The 21,972-nt window shown below is 49.0% G+C and overlaps 1 protein-coding gene across 1 annotated transcript in view; it reads right to left on the minus strand.

Annotated features, from left to right (window-relative positions):
- Positions 1–21,505, minus strand: part of mertk (MER proto-oncogene, tyrosine kinase) — a 171,480-nt gene extending 149,975 nt beyond the window's left edge. The window contains exon 1 of the mRNA XM_033020527.1: positions 21,159–21,505. Coding sequence (XP_032876418.1) covers positions 21,159–21,222 — 64 coding nt within the window. The 5' untranslated portion in view covers positions 21,223–21,505. The remainder of the gene's footprint in view (positions 1–21,158) is intronic.
- Positions 21,506–21,972: the final 467 nt, after the last annotated feature.

Genomic DNA, 21,972 nt, shown 5'->3' on the forward strand with positions numbered 1-21,972 from the left:
GCTAATCTAAACAGGTGTGTTTTGAGTTGTGATTTGAATTGATCGATAGTGTCCAGGTGACGGATGGGAGGTGGGAGAGTGTTCCAGAGACGTGGGGCAGAGCAGCTGAAGGCTCTGGCACCCATGGTGCTGAGTCTAAATGTGGGGACAGTTAAAATTGCAGCTGAGGAGGAACGAAGTGACCGGGAAGGAGTGTATGGTAGCAGCAGGTCAGAGAGGTATTGGGGAGCAAGGTGGTGTAGGGCTTTGAAGGTCAGCAGTAAAATCTTGTAGTTAATCCGGTGGTGCACAGGGAGCCAGTGGAGCTGAGTGAGGATGGGTGTGATGTGGTCCGATGATCTGGTGCGGGTGATGATCCGGGCTGCAGAGTTCTGAATGCATTGGAGGCGATGAAGAAGTTTATTGGAGGTGCAAGCGAGGAGGGCGTTGCAGTAATCGATGCGGGATGTGACCAGAGCGTGGATGAGGTAAGCACGTAGAATGTACGTAGCGGGTACGTCGGAGCTCGGGGACGTCTCTTAGCGGCTCGTAACGCTAACGGCAGGTAATCGGAAAACGCGGTAAGCTCGGGAAGACTCGTGAAGATTTTTCAACATGTTGAAAAATGTCCACGAGAGCCCCGAGTACCGACGAGCGGCCATTACCGTAAATCTCCGAGTTCGAATCAGGGCAAACTCGGGAGAACTCTTGAATGAACTCGTACCGTGGGACAGGGCTTTAAGGCGAGTTTTTAGGCGACTGCCAGCGACTAAGACAATGGAATTCACCCAAGTCTGCACCAGCGGTAACCTGTGTCACCTTGCGACAACGTACGTTAACCTGGCGACAACCTACGACAGCACCTACGACATCCCAAATTGTCGCCACAGTCGCCGAAGATTTTTCAACATGTTGAAAATGTTTTGGCAGTTGCCTAAAAAATAGCCTAGGTGGGACAGCCCCATATCTCTCTTCACCGCAAGAGCTTGGCAACCGATTTCTTTGACCAAGCCTCTTGTCATCTGCTCCAAGCACCTGAAATGTACTTATCTGCCAGTATACAATAGTTGCGGTCCCCTGGGCAAGCCAGCCTGAGAACAGAAAACACAAGAGACTGCAGATGTTGGAAGCACGAGCCTAAAACAACTTGCTAGAGGAATGGGAGGAATAAGAATCAAGGGCCACAAGACCTTCCTGGTAGGGGATGGATGGGTAAAGGAACAAAATGTCCATAGTAAAAATAAGGCCACGGTAGCCAGGAAACTGAAAGTTATTAAAGTGTAGTTCAGTTTAGTTTAGCTCAGAAACAGGCCCTTCGGCCCACTGAATCCACACTGACCAGTGATCCCCGCACACTAACACTGTCCAGGGACAATTTACACTCATACCAAGCCAATTAACCTACAAACCCGTACGTCTTCGGCGTGTGGGAGGAAACAGAAGATCTCGGAGACAACCCACGGGGAGAACGCACAAACTCCGTACAAACAGCAGCTGTAGTCAGGATCGAACCCGAATCCCCCTGTGCTGAAAGCGCTGTAAGGCAGCAACTCTACCGTCCCGCCCAAGTTAAAGGGCGTGCGAGGTGTCTCGGATGTAGGTCGGAAGGGATTGGATAAGGGGGGAGAGGATGGACTCAAGGTGTTTGGAGATGAGCTCTGTGGAGCAGGAGGAGGTAGAAGCAATGGGCTTGCCAGACCACTCCGGTCTGTACTGGGGGAAGGAGATGGAAATGGTTCGGGCAGCATCTGCGGATAGAAACGGACAGACAGCGTGAAGTACACAGAAAGGTCCTAACCTGGAACACCATCTGTCCCTTTCCCTCCACAGATGCTGCTTGAATCACTGAGTGCCTCCAGCCCTTTGTTGTTTGTCCAGTCTTGTAGACATGCTCAAGTTCTACACAACTGGAAGCCAAAGTCAACTTCACTGCAAGGACACAGAATTAACTTCCATTGTTATTCGGCTGTTAAATAAACACACAAGAAGGGAGCATGAGTGGGTCATTCCGCCTTTTAACTCACTCCTGCCATTCAGCAAGACCTTGGCAGGCCTAGCATGCTACCATTTTGCCTGCCCTTTGCTCCACAAATGTCCACAACTCTGCTGCCCTGTTGGGGACTAACATCCATGACTGAGCATTCTCAGCCCTCTGAAGTGGGGAATTCTAATGATTCATCACCCGTGTGAAGAAACTTCTCATTTTGGTCCTAACCTGCATACAGACACAATATCATTCGGTGATAGGTTATAGGAGTAAAGTTAGGCCATTCAGCCCATCAAGTCTACTCCGCCATTCAATCTATCTTCCCCTCTTAACCCCATTCTCCTGCCATCTCCCTGTACTAATCAAGAATCTATTTATCTCTGCCTTAAAAATATCCACTGACGTCCTCCACAGCCTACAGTGGCAAAGAATTCCACAGATTTACCATCCCCTGACTAAAGAAATTTCCCCTCACCTCCTTCCTGAAAGAGCGTCCTTTAATTTTGAGGCTATGACCTTTAGCCCGAGATTCTCCCGCTAGTGAAAACATCCTCTCCACATCCGACATCAACACCTCACAGAGAGTGGTGAGTCTGTGGAATTCTCTGCCTCAGAGGGCGGTGGAGGTAGGTTCTCTGGATGCTTTCAAGAGAGAGCTAGATAGGGCTCTTAAAAATAGCGGAGTCAGGGGATATGGGGAGAAGGCAGGAACGGGGTACTGATTGGGGATGATCAGCCATGATCACATTGAATGGCGGTGCTGGCCCGAAGGGCCGAATGGCCTACTCCTCCACCTGTTGACCAAAAACAAGACCTGTCAGTGCTCTCGCTTAACTTTTTTTCTCTGTTGCCAGCCGGGCAACCTCGGCAGCTTTTTAGGTTGCCAAATGACAGTTTAGGTGGTCATTTAAGACGGCTTGCATGACGCGTACGATAATGTGCTCGGATAAAGCGCGGTTACCAGTCGGAATTATACTCAATGAAACATTCACATATTATTTCTGCTTCAAATAAAGTCACAAACTAAACATATTCACCAATCAAGACATGATATATCCCACAATGACATGCAGCAAAATTATAAGACAGTATCTTAACTCTTTTTACATATTGCAATTAATGCAATTTCTATTAGTTCTTTCCACTTCCAAACAAAAATGTGGTTGGATTATTCAGCGTATGATCAACCTGTGTCAATAAATCCTGGACCATGGTAACATATATGCGTACATATAGTTGTGAATGTTGCTCATTAAATAACTACAGTACTGATACTCCATATTAAGAGCATTGATTTGCCGTTAAAATGAATTCTGTAATAACGTGTCAACGGCAGCAGTTACAATCGAATACTGCGGTTTTAATGTTTCACTTGTTCACAATTTAATTAATCCATCTGTATGGATTACAACAAATAATAACATTGGGAATTAAAACACATTTGATTGCACTCCGTTATCAAACATAGTCAATGTTCGCTCTGAAGACATTTCCAGGACAATAGGGTCAGGGAGGGAGGTGTGTGTGAATCAGTGCAGGGTGGATAGATGGGGGGGGGGGGGGGGGGGTTAGAAGGCAGTCGGTGCAGAATGGATGGATTGAGGCAGGTGAATCAGTACGTGTTGGAGTAGGTAAAATTGTGAGGGGAGAGCACGGGGGATGTCAGTGGTGTTGAATGGGGGTTCAGTACGGGATGGATGGGGGTAGACAAAAGTGCTGGAGAAACTCAGCGGGTGAGGCAGCATCTATGGAGCGAAGGAAATAGGCAATGTTTCGGGTCGAGACCCTTCTTCAGACTGTTCCCCCCATTCTTCTTGAATGGGAGGATCAGTACAGGATGGATGGAGGCGGGGGAGATCAACGCAGGATGAATGGGGGGGGGGGGGGGGGTCAGTACAGTGTGGAGTGGAGGGTCTGTGCAGGTTGAATGGGGGATCACTACAGGATGAATGAGGGGAAGGTGAAGGGTAAATGGAGGGTGGGTCAGTACGGGATGAATGCGTGGATTAGTACAGGATGGATGGGGGATATGTACAGGATGGATGGGAAAGGGGTAAGTACAGGATGAATTGGTGGACCAGTGTAGGATGGATTGGGGTGGGGGGGGGTGGTGGCAGGAGAATCAATGCGAGGTGGATAGGGTGATCAGCACAGGATGAATAGATTGGGGGGAGGAGATAGGGAGGGGAGCACAGGGGATGTCAGTGAGGACTGAATAGAGGCGGGAATGGGGGATCTGTGCGGGATTGAGAGGGGTGGTCCCAGGATAAGGGGGGTGGAGGGGTCGTACGAGAGAGAGAGGTGGGGAGGAGGGAAGGTCAGCGCTCCTCGGACAACATTGCCCCGCTGCCTTGGGCGTTGGGTTTTCCTCGCCACCACCTCCCTCCTCCGCCAGCCAACAGCAAGGTGCGGAGCCGAGTGGTGCAGCTCAAAGATCCTATAGCTATAGTATCTTTGGTGCAGCTGCTTCAGACGTGTCGGAGCGAATGACGGGTCCCGAACAGCGGTAGCAGCGGTCGCGACAGCGGCTTCATCACCTCCCCCTCCCTGGTAACGGCCGCTGCTTGCAAACCCGCTAGTGGCTCCATCTCCTCCTCCCCCCGCACCCCGCCCGCCCGCCCTGATAGCGGCCGCTGCAAACCCGCTAGTGGCTCCATCTCCTCCTCCCCCCGCACCCCGCCCGCCCGCCCTGATAGCGGCCGCTGCTCGCAAATCCACCACCCGGCGCTTTCAAAACAAACCCTCCCGCACGCCGAGGCCTCCCCCTCCCGCCATCCCTCCTCCCGGCCTCGGCGTGCGGGAGTTTTTTTTTTAAAGAACCGGGGTGCGGGAGGAGGAGGAGATGGAGGCGCTGCTGCTGTGGCTGCTGCTGCCACTGTGCGGGGCCCGTCATTCGCTCCGACACTTCGTCACCATGCACCTAGTATCTTTCTCACGCAATACAGCCGTCACCGCCGACACAAAACGTCGCATTCCTTTTCTCCAGAGATGTTGCCTGACCCGCGGAGTTACTCCAGTTTTTTGTGTCTGTCTTCGGTATAAACCAGTATCTGGTTGCCAAGCCGGGCAAAATGACTCGGTGTTTAGTTGCCCGGCGGCGCTTTGAGTGGTCAATGGCACCCGGGCAACCGTTAATTTCAAGCCCTGCCTGTCAAAGGGCGGATGAGCTTCTAGCGAGCCAACTATCTTCAGTAGAAGTTGTGATCACTGTCGTACGTTGCATTGTAAGGAATGATGATAAAGCACACGCACCAACATCCTATACCTTCAGCGGCGGAAGTCCGCAGGAACTGGAGGACAGAGATGTGTGGTGCGTCCGTCACCGTTCCCGTCGGAAACCAGCACCACTGTGTCGCTGATGTTTACAACGATGATGAATGAATGAATCATCTCCATCAGCCAATACCATAGATGTGACGACCATAGAATTGGAAAGAAAACTCCCAACCCAAAAAGGGCTGAAGCATTCACAACCACGAAGTAGACTATTATCTGAATGGTGGCCGATTAGGAAAGGGGGAGATGCAACGAGACCTGGGTGTCATGGTACACCAGTCATTGAAAGTAGGCATGCAGGTGCAGCAGGCAGTGAAGAAAGCGAATGGTATGTTAGCTTTCATAGCAAAAGGATTTGAGTATAGGAGCAGGGAGGTTCTACTGCAGTTGTACAGGGTCTTGGTGAGACCACACCTGGAGTTGCGTACAGTTTTGGTCTCCTAATCTGAGGAAAGACATTCTTGCCATAGAGGGAGTACAGAGAAGGTTCACCAGACTGACTCCTGGGATGGCAAGACTTTCATATGAAGAAAGACTGGATAGACTCGGCTTCTACTCGCTTATAGAAACTTACAAAATTCTTAAGGGGTTGGACAGGCTAGATGCAGGAAGATTGTTCCCGATGTTGGGGAAGTCCAGAACAAGGGGTCACAGTTTAAGGATAAGGGGGGAATCTTTTAGGACCGAGATGAGAAAAACATTTTTCACACAGAGAGTGGTGAATCTGTGGAATTCTCTGCCACAGAGGGTACTTGAGGCCAGTTCATTGGCTATATTTAAGAGGGAATTAGATGTTGCCCTTGTGGCTAAAGGGATCAGGGGGTATGGAGAGAAGGCAGGTACAGGATACTGAGTTGGATGATCAGCCATGATCATATTGAATGGCGGTGCAGGCTCGAAGGGCCGAATGGCCTACTCCTGCACCTATTTTCTATGTTTCTGTTTCTATGACCAGGTTCAGCCAGAAATACTGAATGGGTAGACCTCGGCTTCTTCCCAAGAATCATAGGAACAAAGAAGCCAGTCTCCAGCCAGTTTGAATCACTCCAAATCTCATCAAGAAACAGATGAGTGCACACAATACAGCAAAGGCTCTGAGACCAGACAGTGTTGGTACTGAAGCCCAGGCTCCAGAAACCAGCTGCACCTCCCGCTGAGCCACTCCACTGCAAGCACACACTCCTTGGCAATGTGCAAACTTGGCTATGTCCAGCCAGTTCATAAAAAGCAGGGCAAATCCAATCCATCTTTTGATTTACTTTATGCTGGGCGGCAGGGTGGTGCAGCGGTAGAGTTAAGGGCCTGTCCCACTGTACGAGGTAATTCAAGAGCTCTCCAGAGTTTAAAAAAATCAAACTGGTGGTAAGCACATAGAATGTACGTAGCGGGTACGTCTCTTAGCGGCTCGTAACGCTAACGGCAGGTACTCGGGAAACGCGGAAAGCTCGTGAAGATTTTTCAACATGTTGAAAAATGGCCACGAGAGCCCCGAGTACCTACGAGCGGCCATTACCCTTAAATCTCCGAGTTCGAATCAGGGGAAACTCGGGAGAACTCTTGAATTACCTCGTACAGTGGGACAGGGCCTTACAGCGCCGGAGCCCCAGGTTCGATCCCGTCTACAGGTGCTGTCCGTACGGAGTTTGTACGTTCTCCCAACACCGTGTGGCTTTTCTCCGAGATCTTTAAATTCCTCTCACACTTCAAAGGCACAGGTATACAGGTAAAGTGGCTTGGTTTCGGTGTACATTGTCCCTGGTGTGTGTAGGATGGTGATAATGCTGGTCGGCGTGGACTCGGTGGGCCGAATGGCCTGTTTCCTTCCACGCTGTATCTCTAATAATAATAATAATAATAAATTTTATTTATGGGCGCCTTTCAAGAGTCTCAAGGACACCTTACAAAAATTGAGCATGTAGAGGAAAAACATGTAAGGGGAATGAAATAAATAGTAGAGACATGACTAGTACACAAAGTAAAGACAGAATTCAATACAAAACACAGTATGAGGCAATTAATGCACAGATGAAAAGGGACGGGGACGTGGGGCTAAGGATAGGCAGAGGTGAAGAGATGGGTCTTGAGGCAGGACTGGAAGATGGTGAGGAACACGGAATTGCGGATCAGTTGGGGGAGGGAGTTCCAGAGCCTGGGAGCTGCCCTGGAGAAGGCTCTGTCCCCAAAACTGCTGAGGTTGGACTTGTGGATGGAGAGGAGACCGGCTGATGTGGATCTGAGGGACCGTGAGGGTTGGTAGGGGGAGAGGAGGTCAGTGAGATATGGGGGGGGCCAGATGGTGGAGGGCTTTGTAGGTGAGGACCAGGATTTTGTAGGTGATCCGGTGGGAGATGGGAAGCCAGTGAAGTTGTTTGAGGACTGGAGTGATGTGATGCCAGGATTTGGTGTGGGTGATTAGTCGGGCGGCTGCGTTCTGGACCAGTTGGAGTCAGTTGATGTAGGTGGAGCTGATGCCAAGGAGAAGTGAGTTGCAATAGTCCAGTCGGGAGGAGATGAAGGCATGGATGAGTCTTTCAGCAGCGGGCGGTGTGAGAGAGGGTCTGAGTTTGGCGATGTTGCGGAGATGAAAGAAGGAGGTTTTAATGACATGGCGGATGTGAGGCTCAAGGGAGAGGGTGGAATCAAAGATCACGCCAAGGTTGCGGGCCTGGGGAGATGGGGAGACAGTGGTGCCGTCGATGGTGAGAGTGGGGTTATTGATTTTGCTGAGTGTGGCTTTGGAGCCTATGAGGAGGAATTCTGTCTTATCGCTGTTGAGTTTGAACTCTCTAAACTAAACCAAACTGAACTTTAGAGATACAGCGTAGAAACATGCCCTTCGGCCCACCGAGTCCACACTGATCAGCACTCGTACCAGTGTTAAAATTAGTTCTTTTTGCCAGTCTAATTCAAGAAAACTTGAGTCAAACCATTGCTGCTAAAATCAATTCTTTATTCTGTCAGCGCTGGATAATTCTTTAAACCTTCCAACACAGTTAGAAACTCTGGGGCAGGTCGAAAGAACTACCGACTTTGGCATAAATGTAACACATTATATAGGTGAAAGACAATGATGGTACAAAAGGAGTGGCAAACTATTAACCAATCATTATGGTTTACCATACATTTAACTTATTTGCATTAACCAATCAACTAAATCCTTTCCATTGATTGACAACACGTATAGTCACATGATTTTCCCTTTTCCAGCCCCTTTACAACCTTCTTCCCCTCTGTGGTTTCTTCAACCTCTTTGCTCAAAATCATTTTATTTCAATAAAGCAAAACCACAGATATACAACTAATTCTCAGAATATATACATAATACAGCAATCACACAACACATACATACAAAACATATTTTCACTTTTGGAAGAGAAAGTTATTTCTAAAACTCCGATTTAAACAAAGTCTAATACTTACAATCGTAATTAAACACAATACACTTCACAATTAATTTCCTTACAACCACATAGTTAAAATACAGTTACTTATGGATTACAAAGATTAAAGATGAGTTTTGCCTCATTCTTACAAAGTGATAAAGACAAAGATCTAATCACACAATTCCCAACTACAGACACATAAAGGCCATTAATTGTCACACTTGATTGCTTCTTCCCTAGCTCGGGTCTAATTTCATTCTGTATTACAACCTCCCCCTACTATCTCTGGAAGAAAAGAATGTAAAAGCCTCTTCACTAAAAACATTCCTCACAACAAATGAAAGATCAAAACAGAATTACTTTCTCAGTTTCTGGTAACCATAAGAAATCCTTTTGCAAAGGTCACACAACCATCACCTATGCCTTATCTCTTATCCCAACATAAACACATGTAAACAGCACAAACCATCTCACAGGCTATTATCTACCCTTGGTGCCTACAATCCCATAGCCAACCATAAATCGCCTTAAATGACACAGCCAAACTCTGAGATGTGTCACAAAGGAAGAAGGATGGTGCCCATGTCATGGAGAAAGATCCTATTTACAACTTCCATTATAAACAGCAACCTAAACCAACTACAACTTCTCACAGCATGATTATTGCTTCAAAGCAATAAATAAAGATATGCCTATTCAGATCAACCTTTCCATGTTATGATAAGCCATCTGTTCTCCTGTGTGTGTTCTTTGTTCTTTATTTCTTTGTGGAGGCCTGTATTTCTGAAAGTCCCAACTCCAAACCCTTCTCTTGCAACTTAACACAAGTTCCTTAAGAACTTATCATTTGAGCAATTTTATTATATATTTCCTCACCAGGACAATTTACAATTTACAGAAGCCAATTAGCCTACAAACCTGTGCATCTTTGTAGCGTGGGAGGAAACCGGGGCATGTAGAGAAAACCCATGCGATCATGGGGAGAACGTACAAACTCCGTACAGACAGCACCCATAGTCATGTGGGGGCACCATACAGTTGGGTTTGGCTGCCCAGCCTGCAGCTGTCTGTCTTTTCACTTCTTTCCTTTATTTTTAGTGTGTTAAAAAGTGTTTTGTTTGGAGGTCTATTCTTTTTTATGTGGGGGGTGGGGGGGAAACTGCTCTTCCTGGTCGGAGAGGCAGCTTTTCTCCGGGCAACATCTTCGACCCGTCCTCATGGCCTACCAACGGGTCTGGAGCGCCGTTTCCTGAGGGGACCGGCCAGAACCACAGCTTCGGCGGCGGCACAGCGCTGGAGCGCTATCGCGGAGCGGGCGATGCCCTACTCGGGTCGCCGCGCTGGGACCGCTGATTAAACATCGTGAAGCTGCGGGATTGTGGAGCGGCCAGCTGCCGGCGGCGGCGCTGACTTTACATCGGGAGCCTGGGATCTCTCGCCGAGATCACCAGTGGTGAAGCTCCATCCAGCGCGGTCTGTTGGCTTCGGAAGCCGCAGTGTCCGGTAAGGGAAGCGGCCGTTCCACGTATCCCAAGCCGCTGAGCGGGTTCTCCCGACGCCGGAGCACCATCACCCGGCGAGAAGGGCCTGGAACATCGGGCCTCCGTCGCGGCGACTGTGGAGGCCTCAATAGGCCCGACTATGGGTGGACAAGGGGATGGGGACTGGACTTTGTGCCTTCCCTCATAATGGGAACCATTGTGGGGGGATGTTTTTATGTTTATTGTTAAATTCTTTAGTGTTGTGTCTTATCTTTATTCGTGTTGCTGCAATGACAAGTCAAATTTCACGACACCAATTGGTGTATCTGATAATAAATGTCCTTTGTAGCCTTTATATCCTTTGAACCCTAATTGACGTCAACCAGTCTACTTTTAAATTACCAGCAGAAGGATATTTTTCTCCAGAGATACTGCTCGAACCGCTGAATTACTCCAATGCTATGTGCCCGTGTTCCAAGATTTGAAGGCCTGAGTTATAGGGAGAGGTTGGGCGCTGCGATAGAGTTGCCTATCTCCGCCTTAAAAATATCCACGGCTCCACAGCCCTCTGTGGCAATGAGTTCCACAGATTCACTACCCTCTGACTAACGATGTTTCTCCTCACTTCCTTTCTAAAAGAGCGCCCTTTAATTTTGAGGCTATGACCTCTGTTCCTAGACTCCCCCACCAGTGGAAACATCCTCTCCACATCCACTCTATCCAAGTCTTTCACGATTCGGTAAGTTTCAATGAGGTGCCCCCTCATCCTTCAAATCTCCAGCGAGTACAGGCCGAATGCTGTCAAACGCTCATCGTATGCTAACCCTCTCATTCCTGGGATCATTCGTGTAAACCTCCTCTGGACCCTCTCCAGAGCCAGCACATCCTTCCTCACATATGGAGCCCAAAACCCGCTGAGTTACTCCAGCTTTTTGTGTCTGTCCGGTTTAAACCAGCATCTGTAGTTGCTTCCTGCACTCTTTGCTGGGAACATTCTTTAAGGGATGGATGGGTGAAGTACAGAGCAGTTTACAAACTACATTAGGAAGCAATTACCACTTGTAAACCCCATTGTACGGCACGGTGGCGCAGCGGTAGAGTTGCTGCCTCACAGCGCCAGAGACCCGGGATCCATCCCAACTATGGGTGCTGTCTGTGCCGAGTTTGTACGTTCACCACGTGGGTTTTCTCCGAGATCTTCGGTTTCCTCCCTCACTCCAAAGACGTACATGTTTGTAGGTTAATAGGCTTGATATAAATTGAAATTGCCCCTAGTGTGTCAGTGTGCAGGGATTGATAGAATTTATTGCCACACAACCAGGGTCGGTGGAATTTTGGGTTGTCAGCAGCGATACAATAATAAAGAACACATAACCACAATAAAAATGTAACACAAACATCCACCACAGCATTCATCACTGTGGTGGAAGGCACACAATTTGGCCAGACCTCCTCCATTTCCCCCGTGGTCGGGACCTCCACCCTTCGCAGCCGTTGCTGCGGGCGTCCAGATGGTAAGGGACAAAGTCAAAGGCAAGGTAAGTCCAGGATCGGCTCTTCCCCACCGGAGACCGCGGCTTTAAGATGGTGTAGGCCGCAGGCCGGCGGCCGAAGATTTAAAGTTCCCTCCACGCCGCAGCCAGAAGCACCGTAGACTGCAGGGCCGACGGTCGAAGCTCCCCTCCAGGGGTGATGGTAAGTCGCCACCGCGCCCGCGGTAGAAGTTGGCCGCGGGCCGGCAGTGGCGGCTTCTTCTTCCCCCGGGTCCCCCACGAGGGATCCCGGGCTGTAGACGCCGCACCAGCTGGAGCTGTGCAGACGGCTTCAGGCTGCCGGCTGCCCCGGGCCAGCGAAACGGAGCGCTCCCCTCCAACGAGCCCCGCTCCATGCCAAGAGTCCACGCTGCGACCGCTGCTGAAGCCCCGGGCACGTCTCCGGGAAAGGCCGCCCGATCCTTGCTGTTAGGCCACGGCGACCTGGAAAAAGTCGCCTCTCCATGGAGGAGGCGGCCAAAACGGTTTCCCCCTTACCCCCCCCCCCCCACACAAAACACACCGAGAAACATCAAAAACATACTTTAAAACATACTAAAAAAAAAAAAAAAGTTGAAAAAAAAACTAACGCGCTGCTGACAGGACTGCCGCCACTGCAGCGCCCCCTATCTATTGTTGATCGTTGGTCGGTGCGGGCTCGGTGGGCCTGTTTCCGTGCTATATCTCTGAACTAAACTAAACTAAAAGGCCTGTTCCACTTGCATGCGATTGCGTGCGTTTGGCGCGACCAAACGGAAGCGGAGTTCACGCTACGAACACGCTAAGTTCGCACGTGACGTCATTTGCGTCATGCTTACCAATCAGCTGGGCAGGAGGCGGGCTGACTGAATTTGGGCGTCGCACGGCGTCGGGTGGTGACGTCATCACGCAATGCCACGCCGTCGGTGACCTCATCGCGCGACGCCACGTGCTAGGCGTACGACGTCAAGACGCTGCGTACGACCGCAATGCGCCTGCATGCCGACAGGCCGTTATCGCGCGAAGATTTCAGCCACTGCAAGAATTTCGGAGCCCCGCACGATGTTGGGACCAGCCCCGCACAACTCCGCGCTTCTAAGTGGGACCGGACCCGCGCGGCCATACGGTGCCCGTACGCCTCAAGCGACCACGAGGTCGCGTCATTTGCGAGCCAAGGTCGCGTAAGTGGGACAGGCCCATAAGTCATTATTCCTTGGAGCACAGGAGGCTGAGTGATCATCTTATAGAGGTGGATAAAATCATGAGGGGAATAGATGGGGTGAACCAACAGTCATTTTGCCTGGGTACGGAATCAAGAACTAGAGGCCATAGTGTGCAGGAGTGATGTGGAAGAAGAATAACATAGAATTAACATCAACGAGGGAGGGTTGGATGTGCAGCAAAGGATGCGTTTCCATGCTGTTTCTCCAAACTAAACTGAACAGCAGATTTATCACTTTCCCATTTCTCAGAGTAAAAGGCGAGAGGGTAAAGATTTCAGGCGAGAGGGGAGAGTAGGAATCTGATGAGCAACATCTGCCCAGAGAGGGAGGGGGGTCGTTAGAACCAGCTGCCATAGGAAACTTCTCACAAGGGTTGAGGCAAGTCCAATAACATTTCAAAGACTTTAAACATGGATTGGAAAGGATGTGAGGGACATCAGTCACATGTGGACAAGCTTCAATGGGGCATGACGGACAGGTTGGTCCGCAGGGCCTCTGCCCATGCTGTGGAACATGATCATGGCACCAGAGGCTGGAATTCATGCACTAATGGCACCAGAGGCTGGAATTCAATCTTGAACAAACCCGATCTCCTCTGCCTGGTTTATCTGACAATGTACAGCTGAAGTTAGACACAAGGATCTGGAGTAACTCAGGGGGTCAGACAGCATCTCTGGAGATAAGGAATTGGTGACGGTTCGGGTTATGAAGAAGGGGCTTGACCTGAAACGTCACACATTCCTTTTCTCCAGAGATGCTGTCTGACCTGGTGACTTACTCCAGCTTCTTGTGTCTGACTTCAGTTTAAACCAGCATTTGCAGTTCCTTCTTACAGCTGTATTGCACTGACTGCAAGCTGTTTTACTCACTACACATTCTCACAAGGGTTGGAGGTATCATTTGGCAACGAGACCAGCTATGCTTTTGAATGTAATCATTTGCCAGAAACACAGGTTCGATCCTGACCTTAGTTTAGTCTAGAGATACAGACCAGAAACAGGCCCTTCGGCCCACCAGGTCTGTGCCGACCAGCGATCCCCGTACATTAACACTATCCTACACCCACTATGGACAATTTACACATTTATCGAGTAAATTAACCTATAAACCTGTACATAGAAAACAGGTGCAGGAGGAGGCCATTTGGCCTTTCGAGCCAGCACTGCCATTCATTGTCATCATGGCTGATCGTCCCCAATCAATAACCCGTGCCTGCCTTCTCCCCATATCCCTTGACTCCACTAGCCCCTAGAGCTCTATCTAACTCTCTCTTAAATCCATCCAGTGACTTGGCCTCCACTGCCCTCTGTGGCAGGGAATTCCATAAATTCACAACTCTCTGGGTGAAAAGGTATTTTTCTCACCTCAGTCTTAAATGACCTCCCCTTTATTCTAAGACTGTGGCCCCTGGTTCTGGACTCGCCCAACATTGGGAACATTTTTGCACGTTCTCCCTGTGACCGCATGGGTTTCCTCCGGGTGCTCCAGTTTCCCCCCCACATCCCACAGATGTGAGGGTTTGTATAGAAAGGAAATGCAGATGAGTAGGAAGGAACTGAAGATGCTGGTCTACACTGAAGATAGACACAAAGTGCTGGAGTAACTCAGCAGGACAGGCAGTATCTCTGGAGAGAAGGAACGTTTCGGGTCGAGACCCTTCTTCAGACTCGAACCAGAAAAATCAACCAATCCTCTCCAGAGATGCTGCCTGTCCCGCTGAGTTACTCCAGCATTTTGTGTGGGTTTGTAGGTTATTTGGCCTCTGTAAAGGGGCTGTCCCACTTGGGCGACCTAATTGGCGAGTTTAGGAGTTTGAAAAAATGACATGTTGAAGACCTCCTTCGACTATGTTGAAGACCAGCTTCGACTAGCTACGAGAAAATTGGACGCCGAATAGTGGAGAGTGAAGACGACCTCCATCGATCTCCCTTCGGCTATGATGAAGACTATCTTCGACTACCCTCGATTACCTACGACTAACATGCCAACCTACTACGATCTACTACTAGTAAACCTACGAGTAAAAAAAGGATCCATTTTTTCCATGGCGACCTTTTTTTACTTGCGGGCATTTTTAACATGTTGAAAAAAACGGAGCGACCTATCTGAGGCCTCGAGTACGCGGGAAACACTCTCGAGCATGAAGGAGAGTTACGAAGACCTCCTACGACCTCATGTCGACCATGCTGCAAACTCGCCAGAACTCGCTGATTAGGTCGCCCAAGTGGAACAGGCCCTTAAGTTGCCCCTAGTGTGTAGCGGGTGGATGTGAAAGTGGGATCACATAGAAGTAAATTGATGGTCAGCGTGGACTGGGTGGGTCGAAAGGGCCTTTAGACTTCAGAGATACAGCGTGGAAGCAGGCCCTTCAGCCCACTAAGTCCATGCCGACCAACGATCACCCTGCACTTATACACGAGGGACAATTTACAATTTTATTTTTATATTACAGAAGGCAATTAACCTACAACCCTGCACATCTTTGGAGTGTGGACGGAAACCAGAGCACCCAGTGAAAACCCACGCAGGTCACGAGGAGAATGTACAAACTCCGTACAGACAGCACCCGTCGTCAGAATCGAACCCAGGACTCTGGCGCTGTAGTGCAGTAACTTTACACCTGCGCCACTGTGCCACCCTATTCTTCGATGCTGGACAGACCAGGAGGACAGTAAAACTTGTCGGAGAAATAGGATGGGGAGGGATGGAGAGAGAGGGAAAGCAAGAGTTACTTGAACTTGGAGAAGTCAATGTTTATACCGCTGGGGTGTAAACTGCTCAAGTGAAATATGAGGTGCTGTTCCTCCAATTTGCGCTGGGCCTCACTCTGACAAAGGAGGAGGCCCAGGACAGAAAGATCAGATTGGGAATGGGAGGGGGCGTTGAAGTGTTTAGCAACCGGGAGATCAGGTAGGTTTTGGCGGACTGAGCGGAGCTGTTCAGCGAAACGATCGCCGAGCCTGCGCTTGGTCTCGCCGATGTATAGGAGTCCACACCTGGAACAGCGGATACTGTAGATGAGGTTGGAGGAGGCGCAAGTGAACCTCTGCCTCACCTGAAAGGGACAGGTGTTGCATCTCCCTCGGTTGCAGGAGAAAGTACCTGGGAATGTGAATGGTAGTTTGTTGCAGGATTCCCTGGGATAACTGGCTACTACAGAATTCCCTGGACCTATTATCATCAGGTATCAGAGCATACATACGTGAATGGATTACCATTTATAACAGCATGCCTGCAATCAGGAATGGGGCTGTCAGCATTCCCAGGATGGTGAGCAACTGTGTACCACAGCATTCCCAGGAGAGTGCACCACTGCCTACCACAGCATTCCTAGGTTGTCACAACATCCTAGGAACGGGAAACGGAAACATAGAAATTAGGTGCAGGAGTAGGCCATTCGGCCCTTCGAGCCTGCACCCCCATTCAATATGATCATGGCTCATCATCCAACTCAGTATCCTGTACCTGCCTTCTCTCCATACCCCCTGATCCCTTTAGCGACAAGGGCCACATCTAACTCCCTCTTAAATATAGCCAATGAACTGGCCTCAACTACCTTCTGTGGCAGAGAATTCCACAGATTCACCACTCTCTGTGTGAAAAATGTTTTTCTCATCTCGGTCCTAAAAGATTTCCCCCTTATCCTTAAACTGTGACCCCTTGCTCTGGACTTCCCCAACATCGGGAACAATCTTCCTGCATCTAGCCTGTCCAACCCCTTAAGAATTTTGTACGTTTCTATAAGATCCCCCCTCAGTCTTCTAAATTAGTTAACCAGGGAGTTAACCAGGGAGTTGCAGAGGGAACCGAAAAAAATGGGAAGATGTGGCTAGTAATGGGATCCTATTGGAGGTGGCGATAATGTCGGAGGATTATGTGTTGTATGCGACGTCTGATGGGATAAAACTGAACTAGCCCTCTAGTGTTTAATATTTCCAGCCTAGAGGAAAAAATGGTTTGACTGTCCACTCTATAGTGTCTAGTTTTTCAGACGGAAAATAGAGGGGAGGGAACTGGAGGTGAGAAAAGGTCAAAACAAAGCCGGGCCGGCAACAGATGACCAAGGGAGGGTGAATGCCATAATGGCACATTGTTGGCTGGGGAAGAGATGACAATGAAGGAATGCGAAGAATGGAATTAATAGGACAACTAGGGGGAGAGACTCTTGGATTGCAACATTGTCGTGGTTGGGGAGCTTGTGTGTCTCAGTGACCCCTAGAACTATGCCAGTGGGAGATTTGTCTCCTGTTAGGGTCTCCCATGCTGGACAGGTCAAAGGGTAGAGACGAGACAAAGAGCGATCCCACTGGTCCTCCAGGTTGGAGGTTGAGCGCAGGGCTAACAACCCTGTCTCGTAGTGAATATGTTACAGAAACAGCAACTGAAGGAATCAACACTAGTTGGAGGACCTTCGTTGCTGCCCTACATGCCAGGAGGCATCATAGGCAGTAAGTAAAGGGCCTGTCCCACGGGCATGCGACTCCATGCGGCAAGCGCGACCTAAAGGGCCTGTCCCACCAGCATGCGCCTGCATGCGGCAAGCGTGACCAAACCAGAAGCGGAGGTCACGCGGAGGTCGAGTGAGTGACATGAAGTTCGAGCGAAGTCCGCGGGAAGTTCGCGCGTGACGTACGGCGTCGATGCGGCTGTGGGCCGGCGGGCCGTCGCCGCGCAGAATTTTTGAACACGGTCAGTTTTTCGGAGCTGTGTCGGGACCTGCTCCGCACAACTCCATACGGCTCCGGCGATCAAAGTGGGACCGGCCCCGCGAGGTCGTACGGCTCAAGCGACCACGTTAGGTCGCGCTTGCGGCATGGAGTCGCATGCTCGTGGGACAGGCCCTTTAGTAGGGGGAGAGAGGGAATGCAGGAGTTACTTGAAATTAGAGAAATCAATATTCATACAGCAGGGGTGTTAGCTGCCCAAGCGAATTACGAGGTGCTGTTCCTCCATTTTGCATTTGGCCTCTCTCTGACAATGGAGGCAACCCAGGACAGAAAGGTCAGCGTGGGAACGGGAGGAAGGAGGAGATGAAGTGTTTGGCAACTGGGAGATCATGTTGCCCAAAGTGGACTGAGTGGAGGTATGCAGCAAAACGATCATCCAGTCAGCGTTTGGTCTCGCGGATATATAGAAGTCCACACTGAGACCAACGGGTATAGTGGAGGTTGGAGGCAAATTACACGATCATTCAGAAATATTTTCCACTGCACACTTCCTCAACTTATTTTATAGAAACAGCAGCAACGCAACAGAAAAAGAGACATTATCCAATGGAATAAAAACTACATTATAGCATAAAGGACATTGAACCAATTGCCTAACCCCAGAGTAATGTTAAATAAACGTTTAATGTCAAATGTTAGATATGTCAAATCTAACACACAGGCAATGGACTCAAGTTTTGTTCAAGAAAGAACTGCAGATGCTGGAAAAATCGAAGGTAGACAAAAATGCTGGAGAAACTCAGCGGGTGAGGCAGCATCTATGGAGCGAAGGAATAGGCGACGTTTCGGGGTTGAGACCCTTCTTCAGACTGATGTGTGGGTGGGCGGGGAAAGGAAAGGAAGAGGCGGGGACAGTAGGCTGTGGGAGAGCTGGGAAGGGGAGGGAAGGAGGGAGATAACAACGACTACCTGAAATTGGAGAAGTCAATGTTCATACCGCTGGGGTGTAAACTACCCAAGCGAAATAGGAGGTGCTGTTCCTCCAATTTGCAGTGCAATGGGACTCACTGTGGCCATGGAGGAGGCCCAGGACAGAAAGGATGGATTCGGAATGCGAGGGGGAGTTGAAGTGCTGAGACACCAAGAGATCAGGTGTCAGAGTGTTTCACTGTCATGTGCCCCAGATCGGACAATGAAATCCTTACTTGCAGCAGCACAACAGAATATGTAAATATAGTACACTGTAAATGCTCAATTAGTGTATTCACTGTAGAGCAAGGCAGCATCAATCTCAAAACACAAAGGCTGGAGGCAACAACTTTAACAACAACTGTGTATTTTAAGGATTGTTGCGCATACAGTGCCCTCCATAATGTTTGGGACAAAGACCCATCATTTCTTTATTTGCCTCTGTACTCCACAATTTAATATTTGTAATAGAAAAAATCACATGTGGTTAAATTGCACATTGTCAGATTTTTATAAAGGCCATTTTTGTACATTTTGGTTTCACCATGTAGAAATTATAGTAGTGTTTATACATGGTCCCCCCATTTCAGGGCACCATAATGTTTAGGGGCTGTCCCACTTGGGCGACCTAATTGGCGAGATTAGAAGAGTTTTAAAAAAATGACATGTTGAAGACCTCCTTCGAGGATGTGGAAGACCAGCTTCGACCATGTTGAACATGACTAGCTACGACTAACCAGGAAAATTGGACACCGAATAGTGGAGAGTGAAGACGACCTCCTTCGACCTCCCTTCAACCTCCCTTCGACTATGTTGAAGACTATCGATGACTATCTTCCATTACCCTCGATTACCTACGACTAACATGCCGACCTACTACGACTAAACCTACGAGTAAAAAAAATATCGATTTTTTCCATGGCGACTTTTATTTACTCGCGGGCATTTTTTAACATATTGAAAAAAACGCCGCAACCTAGCTGAGGCCTCGAGTATGTGGAGACCACTCTCGACCATGAAGGAGAGTTATGAAGACCTCCGTGTCGACCATGCTGCGAGTATGTGCCGAGGGCAAACTCGCTAGAACTCGTGGATTAGGTCGCCCAAGAGAGACAGGCTCTTTTGGGACACAGCAATGTCATATAAATGAAAGTAGTCATGTTTAATATTTTGTTGCATATCCTTTGCATTGACTGCTTGAAGTCTGCGATTCATGGACATCACCAGTTGCTGGGTGTCTTCTCTGGTGATGCTCTGCCAGGCCTGTATTGCAGCCATATTTAGCTTATGCTTGTTTTGGGGGCTAGTCCCCTCAGTTTTCTCTTCAGCATATAAATGGCATCCTCAATTGGGTTCAGATCGGTGATTGACTTGGCCACTCAAGCATTGACCATTTTTTATCTTTCATGGTGCCCAGAACTGAACACAATATTCTAAATGCAGTCTCACTAACTGTTGGAAACTTTTATTGCTGTTTATCAACATGAGGACCAAAGTTGTGCCAATGAAAGTCAAAGAAGCCATTATGAGACTGAGAAACAAGAATAAAACTGTTCGAGACATCAGCCAAACCTTAGACTTACCAAAATCAACTGTTTGGGACATCATTAAGAAGAAAGAGTGTTCAGTTCTGGGCACCATGAAATAAGAAGGATATTGTCAAGCTTGAAAGGATTCAGAAAAGATTGACGAGGGTGTTGCCAGGACTAGAGGGTGTGAGCTATAGGGAGAGGTTGAGTAGGCTGGGTCTCTATTCCATGGAGCGTTGGAGAATGAGGGGAGATCTTATAAAGGAGTACAAAATCATGAGAGGAATAGATTGGGTATAGATGCCTTCTCCATTGACTTCTCCAACTTCAAGTGACCCTTGCTTTCCCTCTCTCTCCATCTCTCCCCCTTCCCAGTTCTCCCACCAGTCTGACTGTCCCCCGATTAAATGTTATCTGTTTGCTTTAGGATCTTTGGTTGTCACCTTCTCTCAGCTAACAATGATCCTTGTTCCTTGATCTGCATCTCTTTTGATCTCTTACCCTTCCATATCTCAGTGTCGCCCTCTCCCCTGACTCTCAGTCTAAAGAAGGGTCTCGACCCGAAACGTCACCCATTCCTTCTCCCCAGAGATGCTGCCTGTCCCGCTGAGTTACCCCTGCATTTTCTGTCTATCTGCAGTAAATGTACATGGTGCTTCATTCGGGAATGTAAAGTGCAGCTTAACATTTCGTTAATTCGTGGAAGAAAGATTCTCTTGCCATCGGCTACAGTATATTATTTAAAGGCACGTTATAAAAAATAAGTAAGTAAGCAATTTTTATTTAAATCGCACTTTTAAATGAAATCACGTTGAAGCCAGTGCTTTACAGAGAATACATTAGAAAGGCACACTTTTAAGCAGGAAAGAAAACAAGGTTTTCTTGTTTAAGTCTATTTATTCCCAGACTTTAAGACTTTTGCCTCCATCACAGTGAGGAGGTGCCTGGTGAGCTCACTGTGGTGGATGTTAAATTGTGTGTTTTTGTTATATAACAAGGCAGGAAATTTCGTTCAGACCGAAAGGATACTTTGACTTTGACTTGACTTGAGGTTGGGAGCTGCCTGCAAAACTCGCTTTGAAATTAAAAATAAGTAAAACAGATGAAAGCACAATGTTGATAAACAACTAAACAAGTGTTTCAAGGGACTCACCAAATCCGCAGGCGGAGTGCAGGAACGGGGTGAGGAGGATCCACAGCAAGTTGATGTTCTCCATGGAGGCAGGGGGTCAGGGTCGCCTCGCCAGCCCACACGGCGACCACCCTGTCCGGGGAGACAGCAGCGCCTGCAGGCAGCAAGCAGCGGGGCTCTGATCACCACAACCCACACGACTGCCCCACTCAACTCAACTAACCCCAACAACAAGTCGGATCACAGCCACCAGTCTCACGACCAATTGCTTCAGTTCGTGTCGCTGCAAAACAAACTGCTTTCTCTTCCTCTCTTGTTTCCACTCTCCCTGTTAGTTCTTTCCTGCTTTCTTTCTCTCCCCCTCTCTTTCTTGCTCTCTACCCCTCTCCCCTCTTTGCACCTCTCCTCCTCCCCCTCTGCACCTCTCCTCCTTCCTCCCCTCCCTCACAATCTCCTCCCTCTGTTCCCCTCTCGCCCGCGTCCACAGCAGCCTCAACAACTTGCTGAGTGCGAGCAACGTCTTGCCCCTTCTCTCTCGTTCCCACAGCGTGAGCCAGCTCTGGTGAAGCACATGACCTTCCATCCTCCCCCCCTCCCCTCCAAAGCAAACACAAACCCTACAATGTTATGGGTTGAGAAGGTTTCCCGGCAAGTGCCAGTGGCTTTGCACCGGGCGAGTCAAAAAGGAACATAGTGTTTTGTTTTGTTGCTAAGGTATTCAATCATCGCTGTGTGTTGAAGTGTGTCGCCAGGTTAGTAACTTTCCCGGGTTCCAGCTCACCGCCCTCCCTCCCTCCCTGGCCTCAGCTCCCTGCAAGATTTCCAAGAATAAAAC

The sequence above is a fragment of the Amblyraja radiata genome, chromosome 5 (assembly GCF_010909765.2).
Source record: "Amblyraja radiata isolate CabotCenter1 chromosome 5, sAmbRad1.1.pri, whole genome shotgun sequence".
Lineage (NCBI taxonomy): Eukaryota > Metazoa > Chordata > Chondrichthyes > Rajiformes > Rajidae > Amblyraja > Amblyraja radiata.